This window comes from Microtus oregoni, unplaced genomic scaffold (assembly GCF_018167655.1).
Source record: "Microtus oregoni isolate MIOR12 unplaced genomic scaffold, Mior012 000025F_ref0000491, whole genome shotgun sequence".
NCBI classification, from domain to species: Eukaryota; Metazoa; Chordata; class Mammalia; order Rodentia; family Cricetidae; genus Microtus; species Microtus oregoni.
Window position 1 is genome coordinate 14,981,304 of NW_024543084.1, and position 17,541 is coordinate 14,998,844.

Sequence of the window (17,541 nt, forward strand, 5' to 3'; positions counted from 1 at the left end):
AGGTCAGCCGTCAGCCCTGGGAGCTTCTGCGACTGGAGTCCCCTGCCTCCCTCCCGTGTGTGTGTGCATGTTAGGTTTGAGGGCATGTTCAAGCTTGTGTGTGCTCACCACTTACATGTGGAGATCAGATCAATAGCATTGGGTGTCACCCTTTATCACTCGATCTTAATTACATTGAGACAGGTCCCTGTAACCTTGGTTGGTCTGGAACTCCATAAGTAAGACCAAGCTAGCCTTGAACTCAGAAACCCTCTGCCTCCTGAGTGCTGGGATTAATGGTGCGTGCCTCTGTAAATCCTGAGACAGGGTCTCAGAAATTAGCTTTCCAGTTGGTGGCTGGGACCCACCTGCCTTTGCCTCCCTTTAGTGTTTGGGGTGCCAGCTCTCACTGCTGTGCCAGCTTCTTCTTTTTTTGGGGGTGGGGTTTGAGACAGGGTTTCTCTGTGGCTTTGGAGCCTGTCCTGGAACTAGCTCTGTAGACCAGGCTGGTCTCAAACTCACAGAGATCCGCCTGCCTCTGCCTCCCGAGTGCTGGGATTAAAGGCGTGCGCCACCATCGCCCGGCTGTGCCAGCTTCTTATATGGGTGCCAGAGATTGAACTCAGGTCCTTGTGCTTGCTCAACAGGGACTTTACCCACCGAGGCATCTCCCCAGCCCGAGGCTTCTCTTCATGCAACCAGAGAACCGGTGACACCAGAAATTATATTTTATTTAACATTGAAAGGACTAACATTTCATACAAGGGTGAGAGTAGCCTTCTAATGAAAGCACCTTGTTTGGTTTTAATTCCCTCCAGAGACACAGGCCAGCCCAGGACCGGTCAGCTGGGAGGGCCTTCCCGACAGTGCTGTGCCCTCAAGCTGAGAATTAGTGCAGCTCGCTTGTACACACACACACACACACACACACACACACACACACACACTCACGCTTTAAAAGGTGCTTGATGTCATGTACAGAATTTGGGGCCATTACTAGAGATATTCTGCGTGTTACACATACAGGACACAAAATCAAAAAGAACCACCAGGCTGCAGTTTCTAGAAACTTCCTGGCAGGAACAGAAGCTGTTTAACTTTGTGTGAACATGTCTGCTATCACCACAGGTGTCACCGGAAGGCATCAGAGCCCCCGTGAAATATTAGGGCTGCTCTCACTGGCTGAGCTACTCAGCCTAGAGGGAGGAGCCATCACAGCTTCATATCCCGAATAAGAAAAAAAAAAAAAAACCGGGCAAATGTCAAGTTCCTTTTATTTTCATCTCTAAGTCACTTGCAGGGCAGGTTCTTTTACAGTGAGTCGTTCTTGTAACAGCTCTAGCAGCTAGGGATGACAGGCAGCGGGTCCTGGAGAGAGGGGATGCTGAGCTCCCTGGGAAACCCTGCACACCTCCCTCCCGGTCCGATTCCACAGGATTCCCACAGTGGACGGGGCAGCTCAGAGAACCGGCCAGAAGACGCTCATCTGCCATCCTCTGGACATAGGTAGTACAGGCAGTTAGAAGAGAAGGGAGACAGGCAGAGGTTTCAACAGTCGCGGATTGGCCGCTTATCCCTTTTATCTTTGTGGCAAGAGCCGTTCTTAATCCAGGCAGGAGATGGGAGGCACGGCCTTCATGCATTACCGAGGTCTGCAAGCAGACCTGTAAAAACCACTTAGCTTCCTCAGGGAGGGGCAGCGGTCAGCCCAACTTAGTGAAAACCCGAGGCTCTGGTGACCTGCTGAAGTCGGGTTAACTGTGTCAGAGCTGAGGCCCTGACGTCACCCTTAGGTACCAGGCTTCCATTTTGTTCTCCGAGTCTTCCTCATGGGACTAAGGGCACACCTGCTACATGGAACAGAAGCTGTGGTTCATGGACCAGCCCCACGGGGGGTCCAGAGGACAGTGTGCAGGACCCTGGGCTTGGCCTTGCTTGGGAGGAGGGGGGGGGGATGGAGAAAGCTAATCCTTGCTTGCTCTTGATATCCAAAGCCAGGCCCTTGTCCCTGCACACGGCCCTGGTACCCCTCTCCACCCTGGCACCCCCCCCCCCCCGCTATGAAGTTAGCAGTACTAGTCTGCAGCATGGTATGCCAGCCCCAGTTTGTGGAGAATGTCTGAATCTATACAAACTTTGGACGAAACCCAGGCCAGACCTGAGGACATGCCCTTTCTGTCCCTGTCTCTGTAAGACTCCCATGTCTTTGATCCTCTGACATGATGCCAAGCTACCAGCTGCCCGGAAGAGGATGCCAACTTCCTCAAGCTCATGCTAACAGGGCGGCCTTCACTGGGGCTTCCGTGCCGGAAGGGAGAGAAGCTGTGTGGCTCTAAGGCTTGAATGACCGACCATCTTGGTTCTCGAGCGAAGATCCGTCATGTGAGAGGAACACAGCCTCAAAAGCAAACTCCATCCATTTCTCAGGGCTTCCAGGATCAAATGCAGACGTGGTGGCTGCAGAGCCACCAGAGGGACCACAAGAGGCATAAGATCTTTGGTGAGGAACATAGTAGAGTCCTCAAATGCTACTTATGGGGCTCAGCAGGTCCGCCTTACAGTATCAAGCTAGTGGGTGAGAGGCCCTTTGTCACAGGGTGCCATGAACAGGCGGACAGCTCACAGAAAGCGGACACAAGCAAGACAACAGGGCTGGCCCACAAGCTGGGGTTAGGACTTCAGTATGGATATTCCTGGGCCATGTTTAGAACCAGAGTGCAGGTGGGGAGGGGCCGGATGCCCTAGTCCCACCATAGAGCCACTGGGATGAGGAGGAAAGGTGTCAGTGCCGAGATGTTGGGGGATGGGTGACCAGAGGGGCTGAGGCAGAAGCCTCTGGAGAGGACACATTTGCTGACGTCCCAAGAGACACATGGGAGACAGGTGGGCGCTCAGTCCACCCAAGGCATGACTGGCCCTCCTTGGCTGGATTCTGGTAGTCACCCCGGAAACCAGTGGTGACGGTTGACGAAAGGCACAGTGTGAGATGCACAAGGAAGACCAGGCAGTCTGCAGGTGGACTGGGAGCCCAGCAGGGGCAGGGGCACACGGGCGCAAGTCCAGTTGGCTTTGTGGCCTGTGTGGGAGGGGACTGGAGCGAGGTGGACAATCCCTGCGTGGGGCTGAGGAAGAGAAATGCCCCTGCCAGGACAATGGGCAGAGCCACGGGAGCAACGCTATGAAGGGGAGGTGGGACAGGGGAACCCAGCTTGCAGATGAGCGGGATGCCCCGCCAGCCTGGGTGACGCTGGAGACCTGTGGGGACAAGTGGGCTGGATGATGGTGGCTCCTGGGGAGGCTCACGGGGAACTCTGGCCACGTGCACTGCCTTTAGGAACCTATAACACAAAAAGAAAGAAGAAAAGCCCCGGGTTAGAGGAAGCCACAGGTGAGGGGCAGGCACTTTGCCACTGGCAAACTGCTTGCCTTGGGGAAAAGGGCAGGGATTTCAGTAACTGGTTGCCAGAGTGGCTCTGTCGTGGAGAGCTTTCGAGGCTGTTTGTTTTGAGACAGGTTCTCAAGTAGCCTAGGGTGACCTCAGATTCTCTATATAGCTGACAATGACCTTGAACTCAAGGTCATGCTTCCACTTTCCACACTCTGGGAAGACAGACGGCTTTTTATCGCCATCTTTAGCTGGCCCCATCTCTGGACCAAAACAAAAGGTCAATAGGTTGACTACCTGCTCAACTGAACCGTGTTTTCTTTCTTTCTTTCTTTTTTTTTTGGCCAGGATGGTGCGAGGAAGCTAAAGAGCAAATTCTCTCTCCCATTGCAACAGGAGGTCTCTGCAGTAAGGAGAGAGGGGAGCCTAAGGCTGCCTGCCTCACTGAGCAGCGAAAGCTCTCCATCCCAAGAGGCGAGGGAAGACAAGGAAAGCAGATGCTCCCAGCCCTGAGGACAGGAGGGATAAGAACAGGGAGGCAGAATTATTTGGAAAAACAAGAAAGCATTTGGCTGGAAAATTCCTCAGTACCAGAGGTGAGAGAGTTACACACTTAACACAGAGAGTAATGGTCTCGAAAAAGAGAAAAATCACTTAAAATACACAGCACCAAGAAAAAATAATAACATTTATTAGAGAGGCAGATACGAGGGCACAACTGGAGGATGACAGGCAGATTCTTTTCTCTTAGGATGAGAATAGAAAGAAACAACCATGACAGCTGTATTCAAACAACTTACTCAGAACCCAGGGTTTTACAATAAACTCAAGTGCGCAGCAGCCAGCCGGACCTAGCTACAGTGCAAGAGTCCTCGGGCCTCCCCAATAGTTATAAAAACAAAAAGTGGTTAGACAGAAGAATAACAAATAAATCAGATAGGTAAAAGACTAAAACAACACTGTTCAAAGAATCTGTTCAGTTTTCAAATTGCAATATATACAAATATCCCCTGCGGGGCAGGATTATGGGCCTGCTCAACGAAGGTGATGTAAAAAGCAACATTACCCCACGAGACTCAGAATAATCTAGGATTTTGGCAATGATTAAGTATGTCATAGATACCACACACATACACAGAAAGTGCCCTGGCACTATTTTATAAAAATCCAGAAGGTGCAGCTGGGCAGTGGCGGGCACACACCTTTAATCCCGGATGCAGAGGCAGGCAGGTCTCTGTGTTTGAGGCTGGCCTGGTTCACAGAGCAAGTTCCAGGTCCTGTTTGGAATCCCCCTCCCAAAAAAATCCAAGAGCTGCTTTGAATTCTTGGGAGTTGGGGAGCAGCAACTGGACTTGTAGGGGTTTGGGACATGGGGAACAAGGTTTGGGAGAGGCTAGGTGGGATGATACCTGCCCCCAGGCTGGGGATAGCTCCCAGGTGACTGTTAATCTCAGATATACCTTCCAAATAACAGGAAAAAGCTACAGACAGCTCATCTCTCCCTCTATGCATTTGTTTATTTATTTTCTGTTGTTTTGAGACAAGGTCTCACTATGTAGCCCTGGCTGGCCGTTCCAGGCCAGCCTCGACCTCACAGAGATCCGGCTGGGGTTACAGGCGTGTGCCCCCACCGCCCTGCTCTCTGGTTTCTTACACTGAGTTGTGCTTGCTTTGTGTGGGTAAGCACATGTGTCATGGCATAGGAAAGTCAGAGGTCAACTCTTGGGAGGTGGTCCTTTGCTTCAGCCACGTGAGACCCAGGCTTGGGGACAGATGCCTGTCTCTGTTGAGCCATCTTCCCCTAACCACACCTCCAATCTCCCTTTTCGGACAGCAGACTATAGGAGGAATTTCTATCATTACCACTAAGGAGGCGGGAGCTATCCAGTATCACTCAGCGCAGATGGTGTTGGGCCCGTTCATGTTAGGATGCTAGGGTTCGGTTTAGCAACACACACTTAAAACTGTGACCACCCCAACTTACACAAGGGAAACCCCTCCATTTCACCCAGCAAGCCGTTCACCTGAAGGGGCCCTGGGACGACTGACTTTGAATACACCGTGACAGCGAAAGTTACTCACACGAAACACAAAATTAATGTGCACTGAATGTCAGGTGGGCTGGGCCAGCTTCCTATTTCTGAGACTGTACTAGACTGTGAGGTATGGCTGCTGGGGCCTTGGAGAGGGCATGGGACCCTTTGTGCCACCTTTGTAACTGCCAAGAGCCCATCACTACTTCAAAATATTGTCTTTAGCGTAGCAATCACAAGACTGAGACAGGGAGACAGAGTTCAAGGCTAGCCTGGGTTCCATAGCAAGACACTGGCTAAAAAAAAAAAAAAAAGTCTTTAAGAGCCAGGCGGTTGGTAAGTACACCTTGCTCAATGACACTTCACAGGCCCTTGTGAAATTCAGGAGAAATCATTGCCAGAATCTTGAAACTGTTTCAGGTTCCTGAGCCCAGACAGAGGTATAGCTGTCACTTTTAGAGTCATTGCAGGGGCTACAACTCAGTGGTAGAGAATCTGCCAGCGAGCACACAGCCCGATCCCATCCCCAACCACATTAAAAACAAACAAACAAACAAAACAGCTTATTAAAATGAGCCCCTAATATAGAGGCAAAGATCTATTTTGTGCTTAATAAGATGTAAATAATTTCCAAAGTCAAACAGGAAGGACCAGATGTGAGCCAGGCGGTGGTGGCACATGCTTTTATCCCAGCACTTGGGAGGTAGAGGCAGGTGGGTCTCTGAATTCAAGGCCAGGCTGGACTACAGAATGCGTGTTCCAGGATGGTCAGAAATACACAGAGAAACCCTGTCTCCAACAACAACAACAAAAGGATCAGATGTGGACAGATGCAGCTCCCTGGTGACCTTGAGGTCATGATGAACATAGTTCAGTCCTGGACCACTTCTGGATATCACCAATCCCACTCTCTCCCCTCCAGTATCAGCACTGACTTAAAAATGCAAATTCCCGCATGGCCCAGATTCCTTTAGAACACGGAGACTGTTTATTTTATTCTGACTGTAGTTAGCCAGATCAAATGTGCCAGAAACCACAAATGATGCCTAGGAAGCTCAAACTTTGGGTCTTATAGTTGCCAAAGATTTAAAAAAAAAAAAAAAAAAAACTTCCTCTTAAAAAGGGACTTGCAGGGGTTGTTGCGTGCAGTGGTACACCAGGTTCTGCTCATGGCAAACCTTCTGGCAGGAATAGAACCGAGTATGGAAACATCACGACCCCAGGGTGTTGGGCGACTAGCTGCTGTACATCTGCCTCACCAGCTTGAAGGCACCCCACCATCGACTGAGGCCGCCGGGTGGAGCCAGAAGACTGTCATGTCATGTCAAAGTTAAATCGCTCAAGGAGCACACCTTTCTGGACATATCTTGGTTGTTTGGGACAGGAGCACACCTTTCTGGACATATCTTGGTTGTTTGGGACACTCAGACAACAAAAGGGCCTGAGCAGCAACTGTAAGGACACTCGGTATGGGCACTAAGAAAATGTTATCATCTTTACTAAAGGGCTGGGAGACATTACTCAGTTCCATTGATGAAATAACAAATGTTAACGTTCGTTTACTTAATTTCTACTGAGTCTTACTGTGTAGCCCAGGCTAGCCTGAAACTCGGTGGGATGCTCCTTACTCAGCCTCCTGAGTGCTGGGATTATAGGTATGAACCACCACCACACATTTTAAAAATCTACATATTTTTGTTGAAAGGAATGGAAACACTGATGAGATTTGAGACAACACAGCTGTAAGCAGGCCGGGGCAGCTCTGCACACAGCCAAGGGGGCAGCAAACTCAGGCACGAGATGCCCCAGTTCCCCGAGTGTCTGCATCACTTGCTCTCTGCTGGCCTCTTGAAGGCCTACGGCAGCCAAAGCGGTTGGGAGAGACAACTCCAATGCTTTTAAGGGTTTTTGTATTTGTTTTAAGTGGATTAAATATAAGTCTTAGCACCTTTGGCGTTTTTGTCTAAATAGACTTCGACGTAGGAAGTAGGGACATAGCCCTCCTCGTCTTCATTTCTGCGGATGCGAGTCCACCCATCGCCCTTGTCCTCCTCGATCACACTCAGCATCTCTCCTTCCACCACGGAAATGGTGCCTTCATTCTGACCTGAAGAGGTAAAGGGAGAGGTGAGGTCTCTCGGGCGAGGCTGGAAGGGCCCTTGCAATGGTGTATGTAGGTAGAAGCGGGATGAGATCAGTATGGAGTATGTCCCCTTGGTCCTCTGCACTGCCATGTGTTTTCCTTCCTTAGGTCCTCTGAGGACCGTCCACACCTCCCCACAAGCCCGGGTGAGTCTCTGCTCCTCTCAGGGTTTTTCCTGGGGCAGAGGTGGGGAGGGGGGTGTCCTCCCTCAGCTTCCACAGCGCCTTCTAGCAGGGCCCTCATCTCTTTCCCCTTCTGGCACTTTCTGAAGTCAAGGTTCTACTTTTCTTACTGCCTCTAGGACTGTCCCCTTGATGTCCCTAGCCCCTGGAAATGTAGCCTAGGAGAACTGGGTTCACTGGGACACTCCTCCTACTGTTCTGTCCCACGGCATCTCTGAGCACCCAAGGATCAGCCATGTCGCTGGCCTTGGCTCTCCTTCTCTTTGCTAAGTCATGTCAGTCACAATACAGCTCTGTCTTCTCCTTAGTCAAGGCCCCAAGACAGTTCTTGTTCTTCTTCATATATATATAATTATATATACACATATACATACGTGATATATATATGAAATTGGTATTTTGCCTGCATGCATGTCTGTATGTCTGTGTGAGGAGGAGGGTGTTGGGTCCCCTGGAACTGGAGGTACAGACAGTCGTGAGCTGTCATGTGGGTTCTGGGAATTGAATCCAGTCCTCTGAAAGAGCAATCAGTGCTCTTTACTGTGGAGCCATCTCTCCAGCTTCCCCCAACACCTGTTTTTTTTAAGTTCTCTAAGGTCATTTAAAAGTCAGAGCCAAACCTCTAGATCAGCTTTGGGATTGTATGATGGTTAGTTCTGTCAGGTTGATACAACCTAAAGTCGTCTGGGAAGAGGTCAGTGAAGAACTATACAGCACGGTGGCCTGTGGGTGTGTCTATGGGAGAATTTTTTTTTTCTTTTTTCTCCAAGACAGGGCTTTCCTGTGTAGTTTTTGGCTGTCCTGGAACTCACTCTGTAGACCAGACTGGCCTCAGACTAAGAAATCTGCCTGCCTCTGCTTCCCGAGTGCTAGGATTAAAGGTGTGCACCACGCCACCACTGTTGGGCTTTCGGGTGTCTGTCTTACAACCACCATAAATGATGCAGGAAGGCCTAGCCCTGAAAGCGGGCAGCACCTGAAAGTTCACTGCTGTGTAAAGAAGAAGCTTGGCGGAGCCTTCATCTCTTGGCAGTGGGTGTGAGCGCAGTTTCAGGTCTGTCTTGGCTCCCTGCTGTGATGGACTGGGATCTGGAGCCCTGAGCTAACATAAACGCCTTTTCCTCTGAGTGGCTCTCTGTCAGGGTATTTCATCACAGCCACAGAATGAAATAGGGAGGAGACAAATGGTTTGGGGAACCGTCACAGCAGGGTCACTGTGTGTGTCTGTGTGCGAGGTGGTGTGACACAAAGCAAAGCTTCATTGACGATTTATTTCCCTGAGCCCTGACTGATTCTGCATCCTCTGTAACTCCGGGTGGCACCATGTCTAGGCACACAGGACAGAGGCATGATGCTGACAGTCCACCCTGTTTCCTGGCTGATCCCACACAGGACAATGGCATGCCTGTCGACAGCTTAAACACCATCCTCAGTACAGGTGGAGGAAAAACTAACTCTTCTTTTTTTCAACCAGGTAGTCTACTTTCCGTGTGTGTGTTAGTGTGTATGTATAACTGTATGTGAGAGACTGTGAGCGTGTGATGTGTGTATGTACGTGTGTGATAGTGAGTGTGTAGTGTATGGTGGGCAGAGGTTGATGTCAGGTTGATTATTATTGATTTTCCATCTTATTTATTTATTTAAAGATTCTTTTACTGGGGCTGGAGAGATGGCTCAGCAGTTAAGAACACTGGCTACACCAGGTGGTGGTGGTGCATGTTTTTAATCCAGCACTTGGGAGGCAGAGATCTCTGTGAGTTCAAGGCCAGCCTGGTCCACAGAGTGAGTTCCGGAGTGGGGGAAGAGCACTGGCTGTTCTTGCAGAGGACTGGGATTCTGTTCCCAGTACTCATGCGGTGACTCACAACCACCTGTGACTCCAGTTCCGGAGGATCTGACGCTCTCTTCTGGCCTTGGGAACTAACATGGTTCACAGACACACATGTAGGCAAAACACTCATTCACATAAAATAAATAAATAATTGTCTTCTTTAATTTTACTGTATGTATGAGAAAGAAGGAGAGAGATAAAGAGAGTCCTGATCTCTGGGAGAGAGGGGTCTCCTAGTCAGTTTAGGAAGGCGGAAGATCTCCCCTGGGCAGCAGTACCTTCAAATGTGTAGAGGGCCTTGCAGGTCCCTATGGCAGGAAGTGGCTCCTCATCATCAAATTCATCATCAAAATCTGTGGCCAGCACCTTGAGCTCGCTCTCCTGGCTTTGCTCTTCTGTGTAACTACCATCTGGGCTGCTCAAGAGAGGAAGACATACAGCAACTATAGCGACCAACCTGGAGACGTGGTTCTGCCCGCACCACCATGGGGCAATACCACCTCAGATTGTCAGCCCATATTGGATGGTAAGCTGAGATATTTTCATGGGGATGAATGAGAGGTGATGGAAACAGACGCTCTTGCCTTGTGTTCATGAGAGATTCAGAACTTAGAAGTAAGTACAAAGCCAGATGGCCCCTCTGCCAGAGACGGGGCCCCACAGGTACTGTACCTCTCCCGGTCCTGGGCGCAGTTAGTGACTGTCTGGTGTGTCTGACCGTCATACATTCCACTCTGCCGGCGTGCCTGCTCACTCCGTGCTGGGAGTCTGCCCTCCACCTCAGCCAGCCAGGCCTGGAAGCAAAAACCACAGAAGACTTGGACCTGGGCTAGCCTAGGCTCAACCATGAACTGTCAGGCCTTAGCTCAGGGCTGGAGTCACTTAAAGCTGATGTTGGAAGACCTGGTTGATGTCTCAGAGCCTGCACTGGCTGGCTACGCAGGTGATGCTCCTAGGCAACCACTTCATCCCCCTGCAAAGCTGGGGGAGGGGGTGGGAGGCCCTTGCTCACCAGATTTACCAATCATTCCACATGGCAGAAAGCAGGCACCACTGGGCTACACTCTTGGGCAGCCCTGCAACCACAGATAAATTGCTCTATCCTTCCTTCTGACTCAATCCCGTGGCTCTGAGGTCACCCAGGGAAACCCCACAGCCCGAGGCGTGTCAGTAGGGTGGTTTCCCTCTCCAGGGACATAGGCCAACACTGCCATCACAGAGACCACTGATGGGTGGGGGTGGGGGTCTCCTCGGGTGCCTGCCCAGAGGCACCCTTCCCCTTGCTGCCCCTTCCTTAGCTCCTGTTCCCCACACCTCAAACTTCTGGGTCTCCAGCCGCAGTCTCTCTATGTTCTGGGTGACTTCAGCAAGTTTGTGGTCCAAGCTGGCCGGGTCTCCCATCTGAGGGTTCTTTAGGTACACGTCTTTCATTTTAGTGATAGCGTCCCTGAGAAAGGAATAAGGACAACATGGGGACTGAGGACAGAGCCAATAGGGGTTTCTTTCTGACTGAAAAGCCCTTAACAACCCCCCATCCCCTCTTATCAGTATTGCTCTGAAAAATTAATAGTAGTTATTAATATCCATTATCCTTCTGACTTGGTGACACACACTAGTAATCCCAGCACTCAGGAAGCCAAGGCAGGAGGAGCTCAAATTGGAGGCTAGCCTGGGCTATATAGTGAGATCATGCCTTTTCTCCTTACGGTTTCTTCTGACCAATTTGTTCAAAAGTTCATGATGGAGGAGGGTCATTTGTCTATGTGTTACTTTCATTGGTTAATAAAGAAACTGCCTTGGCACTTTGATAGGACAGAAAATTAGGCAGGCAGAGTAGACAGAACAGAATTCTGGGAGAAAGAAAGCAGGGTCAAACAGACGCTATAGCTCTCCTCTCCAAGATGGATGTGGGTTAAGATCCTTCCTGGTAAGTCACCACCTTGTGGTGCTACACAGATTACTAAATATGGGTTAAAGCAAGATGTGAGAGTTAGCCAATAAGAGGCTGAAACTAATGGGCCAGGCAGTGTTTAAAAGAATACAATTTGTGTGTTGTTATTTCGGGTGTAAAGCTAGCCATGCAGGAGCCGGGCGGCGGGAAGCGGCCTGCAGCTCCTACTACAAGTTCACTGATTTTACTCGTGTGTGTGTGTGTGTGTGTGTGTGTGCGCACATGCAGGTCACATTCATCTATCTCTTGTCTACCTACTCCTTTCCTTTAAAAGAGGTATCTACACGTTTGTTTTTTGTGTGCGTGACAGGAAAGCACCACCTCCGTTTGCATACGGTGCTTCAACGTGGGGCCAGAATTTACACAGAAGACCTAACAAAGCTTAAAAATGATTCTAATCTCTGTGAGTTCGAGGCCAGCCTGGTCTAGAAGAGCTAGTTCCAGGACAGGAACCAAAAGCTACAGAGAAACCCTGTCTCGAAAATCAAAAAACAAAAACAAAACAAAACAAAAAACAAACAAACAAAAAGATTCTAAACACACAAAATCAGAGCCAAGAGCAGCTTCATAGTTCACGTCTCTGACACGGGCCACGGTGAGAGGGCCCGAGCTGCAGCGGGGTGGATTCCCAGCCTCACATGGGCCACGGTTCAGGGAGGGGTCTCCCAGCCGTGGGCGGGTTTAGGGCCTTTTGCTCATGCAGACAAAAAGGGTTAGACAGACACAGTAAAGACAGATTCAGACAAAAAGATCTCAGAACAGATCACAGTGTGTTTGAAAAAATATGTGTATGCTTGGGAGAGATGAGAAAGGGTAGAAACAGCCATAGCTTTAAAAAAATGATTTTTAAAATAATAAAGTCTTTTTTTTTTTAAGACAGTTTCTCTGTGAAACAGTTTTAGCTGTCCTGGAACTCATTTTGTAGACCAGGCTGGCCTTGAACTCACAGAGATCCACCTGTCTCTGCCTCCCAAGTGCTAGGATTAAAGGTGTGTGCCAGCACCGCCCAGCTAAAATGATAAAGCCTTTAAAAAGGGAATAGAGTAATACAAAATAACGAGCCACATAAAGATGGACAACAAACAGAGAATCTGGATTATTTATACCATTGTGCTGTCTTTGGATTGTTTTGACTGTTAGTGAGCAAACAGCTGCTGAGAGATGTCTGATTATGAAAGCTGCTAGATTAAACCTATATGTTTTAAAAATATCTTGACTTCAAAATTTAAGTCAAAAGATATGCTACTTTTGGAAAGAGGTTCTGCTTTTATTTCCACAGAAAATGAGAGGCTGTGGATTCATTCTGGGTTAAGAAAAATTGGGTTTGATTGAGGAAGACCCAATGAAAAATCTCTGATGGGAACGGATGGCCCAGATGATCCAATGTTTCAGAGCGCCTTTGTTAGTTTCCTCTGAGTTCTGCATCCAAAACAGCTCAAGGCTGCTGGCTGAGATGATCCAGCCTCACATAATACTCCAGTCAGGACTTGACCATAATTCTAAATTTTCTTAGGGTCCCTCAAAGATCACTAGGAAAGAGTCTAAAAACTACACCCAAATTCCCAAAATATTCAAGAAAAAGAAAGAAGAAAGGGAAATGTGATATAGATGTGATATAGAAATAATGGGGGGAGGGGGCTGGAGAGATGGCTCAGTGGTTAAGAACATTGCCTGCTCTTCCAAAGGTCCTGAGTTCAATTCCCGGCAACCACACGGTGGCTCACAACCATCTGTAATGAGATCTGGTGCCCTCTTCTGGCCTGCAGGCATACACACGGACAGAATATTGTATACATAATAAATAAATATTTAAAAAAAAAAGAAATAATGGGGGGGAAGAGTAGATTATTGAATCTACTTTAATATAATAAACAACAGTTAATCTCAAATTATTTTACATTGGTATGGATTTTAGTTGATTAATATAAATTTAAAGTTAATTTGTTATACTATATATATTTCTATTCTTGTTTAAAGTATTGTGTTTATACAGCTTAATTTAAAATGTAATGTATAGCTGAGCGATGGTGGCGCACGCCTTTAATCCCAGCACTCGGGAGGCAGAGGCAGGCGAATCTCTGTGAGTTCGAGACCAGCCTGGTCTACAGAGCTAGTTCCAGGACAGGCTCCAAAGCCACAGAGAAACCCTGTCTCGAAAAACCAAAAAAAAAAAAAAAAAAAAGTAATGTATAGTTAATAATGCAGAACTATTATAGTTGAACTTACAGTCATGTTAGGTTTTCTAGATATACTAAGATAAATTTCAAATAGATAGTAATCTTCAAACACTTCAAAGACTTACAGAATATGGCATTTAAAATGTATTAATAACTTAGACTTTTTTTTATTTATTCATTATGTATATAGTGTTCTGCCTGCATGTTTGTCTGTGGGCCAGAAGAGGGCACCAGATCTTATTACAGATGGCTGTGAGTCACCATGTGGTTGCTGGGAATTGAACTCAGGACCTCTGGAAGAGCAGTCAGTGCTCTTAACCTCTGAGCCATCTCTCCAGCCCTAACTTAGACTTTTCATGACAGTGAGACACATCAGCTCCTGGCAGCACCAATGTACGCCAGAAAAGATGATGGGCATCAAAGAAATTCCCTATGGAGTCTGTCCTCTTTGTGGCAAAAGCTAGCCATAGGGGCGAAGAAACTGCCCTTGCCTCAATTGCTGAGAGATACTGTCCAAACGGGACCAGCAGGAAGCAAGAAAGGCCACTGTCAAATTTTGCCAAGACAAAGTAGGGCAGATGACAGTTCTTCAAAATCCTCTGTTTCACAGGAAAGTCTGTGAGCTACGCTAGGTCTGTGGGCCAGCGTTGGATGCCCTAGGGCTACAGAGGAACCCTGGGTGACTGTCCAGGCAGCCAACTGTTTCTGTCATTTCTCATATTTTTTGGAAGTTGCTTGCCTACATTTTCTGCTTACTCAGGTAATATTATTTTCTTCTCAGGTCTTTGATGGAGTTGAAGACTAGACAATTAATTATAGTTGCAGTTTTTCTTAATTATGATAAAAGATAAATTTGATATAAAACTTTAAACTCACTAAGATGGGATAATTATTTTTTTATAGTTTTGTCAAATACAAATAGACTAGATATTGTACCTGTAATTCTTACTTGATAACTGTTTTGTTAAATCTAATTTTACTATGTTAGAGTTAAAATCTTCCTTTTTGATTAGGCGGAAAGGGGGAAATGCTGTAGGTTAATCCTTCTGTACACTGCAAATATGTATTACCCTAATTGGTTGATAATAAAGCTAACTTGGCCTACAGCAAGGAAGACTATGACTAGGCAGGAAAGCAGAGAGGAAGATGGGAGGAGTCAGGGAGAGATGAGCCAGCTGTTAGGGAAGCAAGATGCTAGAGGACAAGCAAATTTATGAGCCATGTGGTAAAATAGAGATTAACAGAAATGGGTAAAATCTGGTTAGTAGTAAGCCTGAGCTATAGGCTGAGTGTTTTATGATTAATATAAGCATTTGTGTGATTATCTGGGACTAGGTGGTTGGAAGAGGAATGCTCCACCTCCATTTACATGTGTGTGAGTGTGCAGGTGAGCATGCCTGTGTGAGTACAGAGGCCACAGCAGTAAGCGTATCTTCTTCACTCCTTACCTATTCCTCTGAGGTAACCAACCACAAGAGATCCCTCCACCTAAGCCCACTGGGGAGCTTGGGTTAGAGATGTTTGTGGGGTGCTGGGCATGTTTTGTGGGTGCTGGAATCTGAACCCCAGTCTGATTACACAGCAAGGGAGTCTAAGTGTGGAGCCCTTGCTCTAGCCACTCCCCTTGTTTTTTGAGACAGGATCTGGCCACCAATGGGGTTACAGACCTGCACGTCTGTGCCTGGCTTTTACACGGGCACTGGGGATCAGAACTCAGTTCTTCACGCTTGCACGAGTGGCACCTTTCCCACTGATCTATCTTCCCAGTCCTCATTTTACTTAAGTCTTTAAGGAACCAGACTTTTGTGTCTGTAGATTCTTTTTGAACAGCATTATTTTCTCTTGGTTTTTCAAGACAGGGTTTCTCTGTGTAGCCCTGGTTGTCCTGAAACTTGCTCTGCAGACCAGCTGGCCTTGAATACACAGGGATGGGACGGCCTCTGCCTCCCAAGTGCTGGGATTAAAGGAGTGTGCCACCACTGCCCAGCTTTTTTTTTCTTTTTAAAAACAAGTTATTTTCATTATTTTTGGTGAGGTGTGGAGAATATGTGTGCACATGAGTGTGAATGCTCTCTGCGGCCAGCGGCATCAGCCCCTCTGGGAGCTGGTGTCACCTGGTGTGGTTCTGAGAACAGAATCCAGATCCTTTTCAAAAGGAACACACACTCTTAACCACTGAGCCCTGCCCGCCTTCCTGCTTCTGTTTGGACACTGGGCCCACTCTACATTGCAGGCTGGCCTCACTGGTCAGCAATCCTCCTGCCTCAGACTCCAACCACACAGCTGCTCTCTCCTGTCTATGATGACCTTAACCTGCTGGCTCCTCCCAAATTTCATGAAGGGGTGCCTCAGTTAACTCACTTCTGTTTTTTTTGTTTGTTTAACTCAGTTTTTCTAGATGGGGTCTTTCTGTGTAGCCCTGGCTGCCCTAGGACTCACCTAGAACCAGGTTGTCCTCGAACTCAGAGATCCACCTGCCTCTGCCTCCCGAGTGCTGGGATTACAGGTGTGTGCCCTTCACCCCCTGCTGATTTTCATGTTTTAATGTGTACTGTGATTCAGTAGTAGAACAACTGCCTAGTATACATACAGAGGCCCTGAATCCACCCCAGCACAGCCCATAAACAAAACAAGGTCTCCAAGTCCCAAAGAGATAGTAATTCTTTTCTCTCTCTCTCTCTTTTTTTTTTTTTGAGACAGGGTTTCACTGTTGCTTTGGAGCCTGTCCTGGAACTAACTCTTGTAGACCAGGCTGGCCTCGAACTCACAGAGATCCACCTGCCTCTCCCTCCTGAGTGTTGGGATTAAAGGCTTGTGCCACCACTGCCTGACTTCTTTTTTCCTTTTTTAAAAACATAGCCGGGCGATGGCGGCGCATGCCTTTAATCCCAGCACTCGGGAGGCAGAGGCAGGCAGATCTCTGTGAGTTCGAGACCAGCCTGGTCTACAGAGCTAGTTCCAGGACAGGCTCCAAAGCCACAGAAAAACCCTGTCTCGAAAAACCAAAAAAAAAAAAAAAAGAAAAAGAAAAAAATAAAAGAAAAAAATAAATAAAAACATAAATCTACTCAACAAAAATCAATAAAAAATAAAAAACCCAGATAGAAAAAAAATCTATATTTATCTCAAAATACAACCTCTAATGAGAAACCCAGTGCACAATGAGAAAACAGACAAAACACCTGCCAAAATAACGCCTTTCTATCCATTGTAAGGCCGGAGAGACGACAAAATGTAAGAATACATACTGCTTTATCATAGGGACTGAAGTCTGGTGCCCAACGCCCATATCTGGTGGCTCACAACTGCCACTAACTCCAGTTCCAAGAGTTCTGACACCCTCTTCTGGCCTTTAAAGTACTGTGTGTGTGCACGTGTGTGTGTGTGCGCGCACACACGCATCTATTTTCAGATTTCCTCTTTCCACAAGCTTGGGTGGTTTGACAGGGCACACTGATCTATCCTACCTCTGATCCGTCTCCTTTTGGATCTCTTTATTGAGATCATCCACTTTCTGCTGCAGCTTTTTCCTTCTCTGCTCAGGCGGGAGGTTGCTGAAGTCTTCTGGTGTGGCACCCTGCAGACACAAACATAAGTAAGAAGCCAGAAAGCCTTGAGGTGCTCCTGGGCAGGAGGCGGCAAACCGAGCCTGCAACCTGCAGAGGCTTCCCACAACCAGCTATGCTTTCCCGCCACACCAGCTGAGCCGTGAAAATCAAATACATGCAAAACTCAGAAGTCCCGCCAACCGCTGCCTGTCATCTCCGAGGACCAGAGCACTGCAGCAAAGGCCAGGAGCAACCACACTCCGGGGAGGAGGTGGAGGCAGCCCAGAAACATTTGCATCTTCTGACTCTTCC

At 47.9% G+C, this 17,541-nt stretch overlaps 1 protein-coding gene across 16 annotated transcripts in view; it reads right to left on the minus strand.

Moving 5' to 3' along the window:
- Positions 1 to 689: 689 nt before the first annotated feature.
- Fnbp1 (formin binding protein 1) overlaps positions 690 to 17,541 on the minus strand; it is a 124,491-nt gene continuing 107,639 nt past the window's right edge. For 8 of the 16 annotated variants that reach the window (XM_041674178.1, XM_041674181.1, XM_041674179.1 and 5 more), the window contains 5 exons: positions 17,149 to 17,258; positions 10,868 to 11,000; positions 10,226 to 10,347; positions 9,832 to 9,971; positions 4,035 to 7,504 (listed from right to left, as the gene is read on the minus strand). In XM_041674178.1, coding sequence (XP_041530112.1) covers positions 7,326 to 7,504; positions 9,832 to 9,971; positions 10,226 to 10,347; positions 10,868 to 11,000; positions 17,149 to 17,258 — 684 coding nt within the window. In that variant the 3' untranslated portion in view covers positions 4,035 to 7,325. Of the gene's footprint in view, positions 3,318 to 4,034; positions 7,505 to 9,831; positions 9,972 to 10,225; positions 10,348 to 10,867; positions 11,001 to 17,148; positions 17,259 to 17,541 lie in introns of those variants that run through there. The other 8 variants (XM_041674182.1, XM_041674180.1, XM_041674177.1 and 5 more) reach the window with 2 other exon arrangements.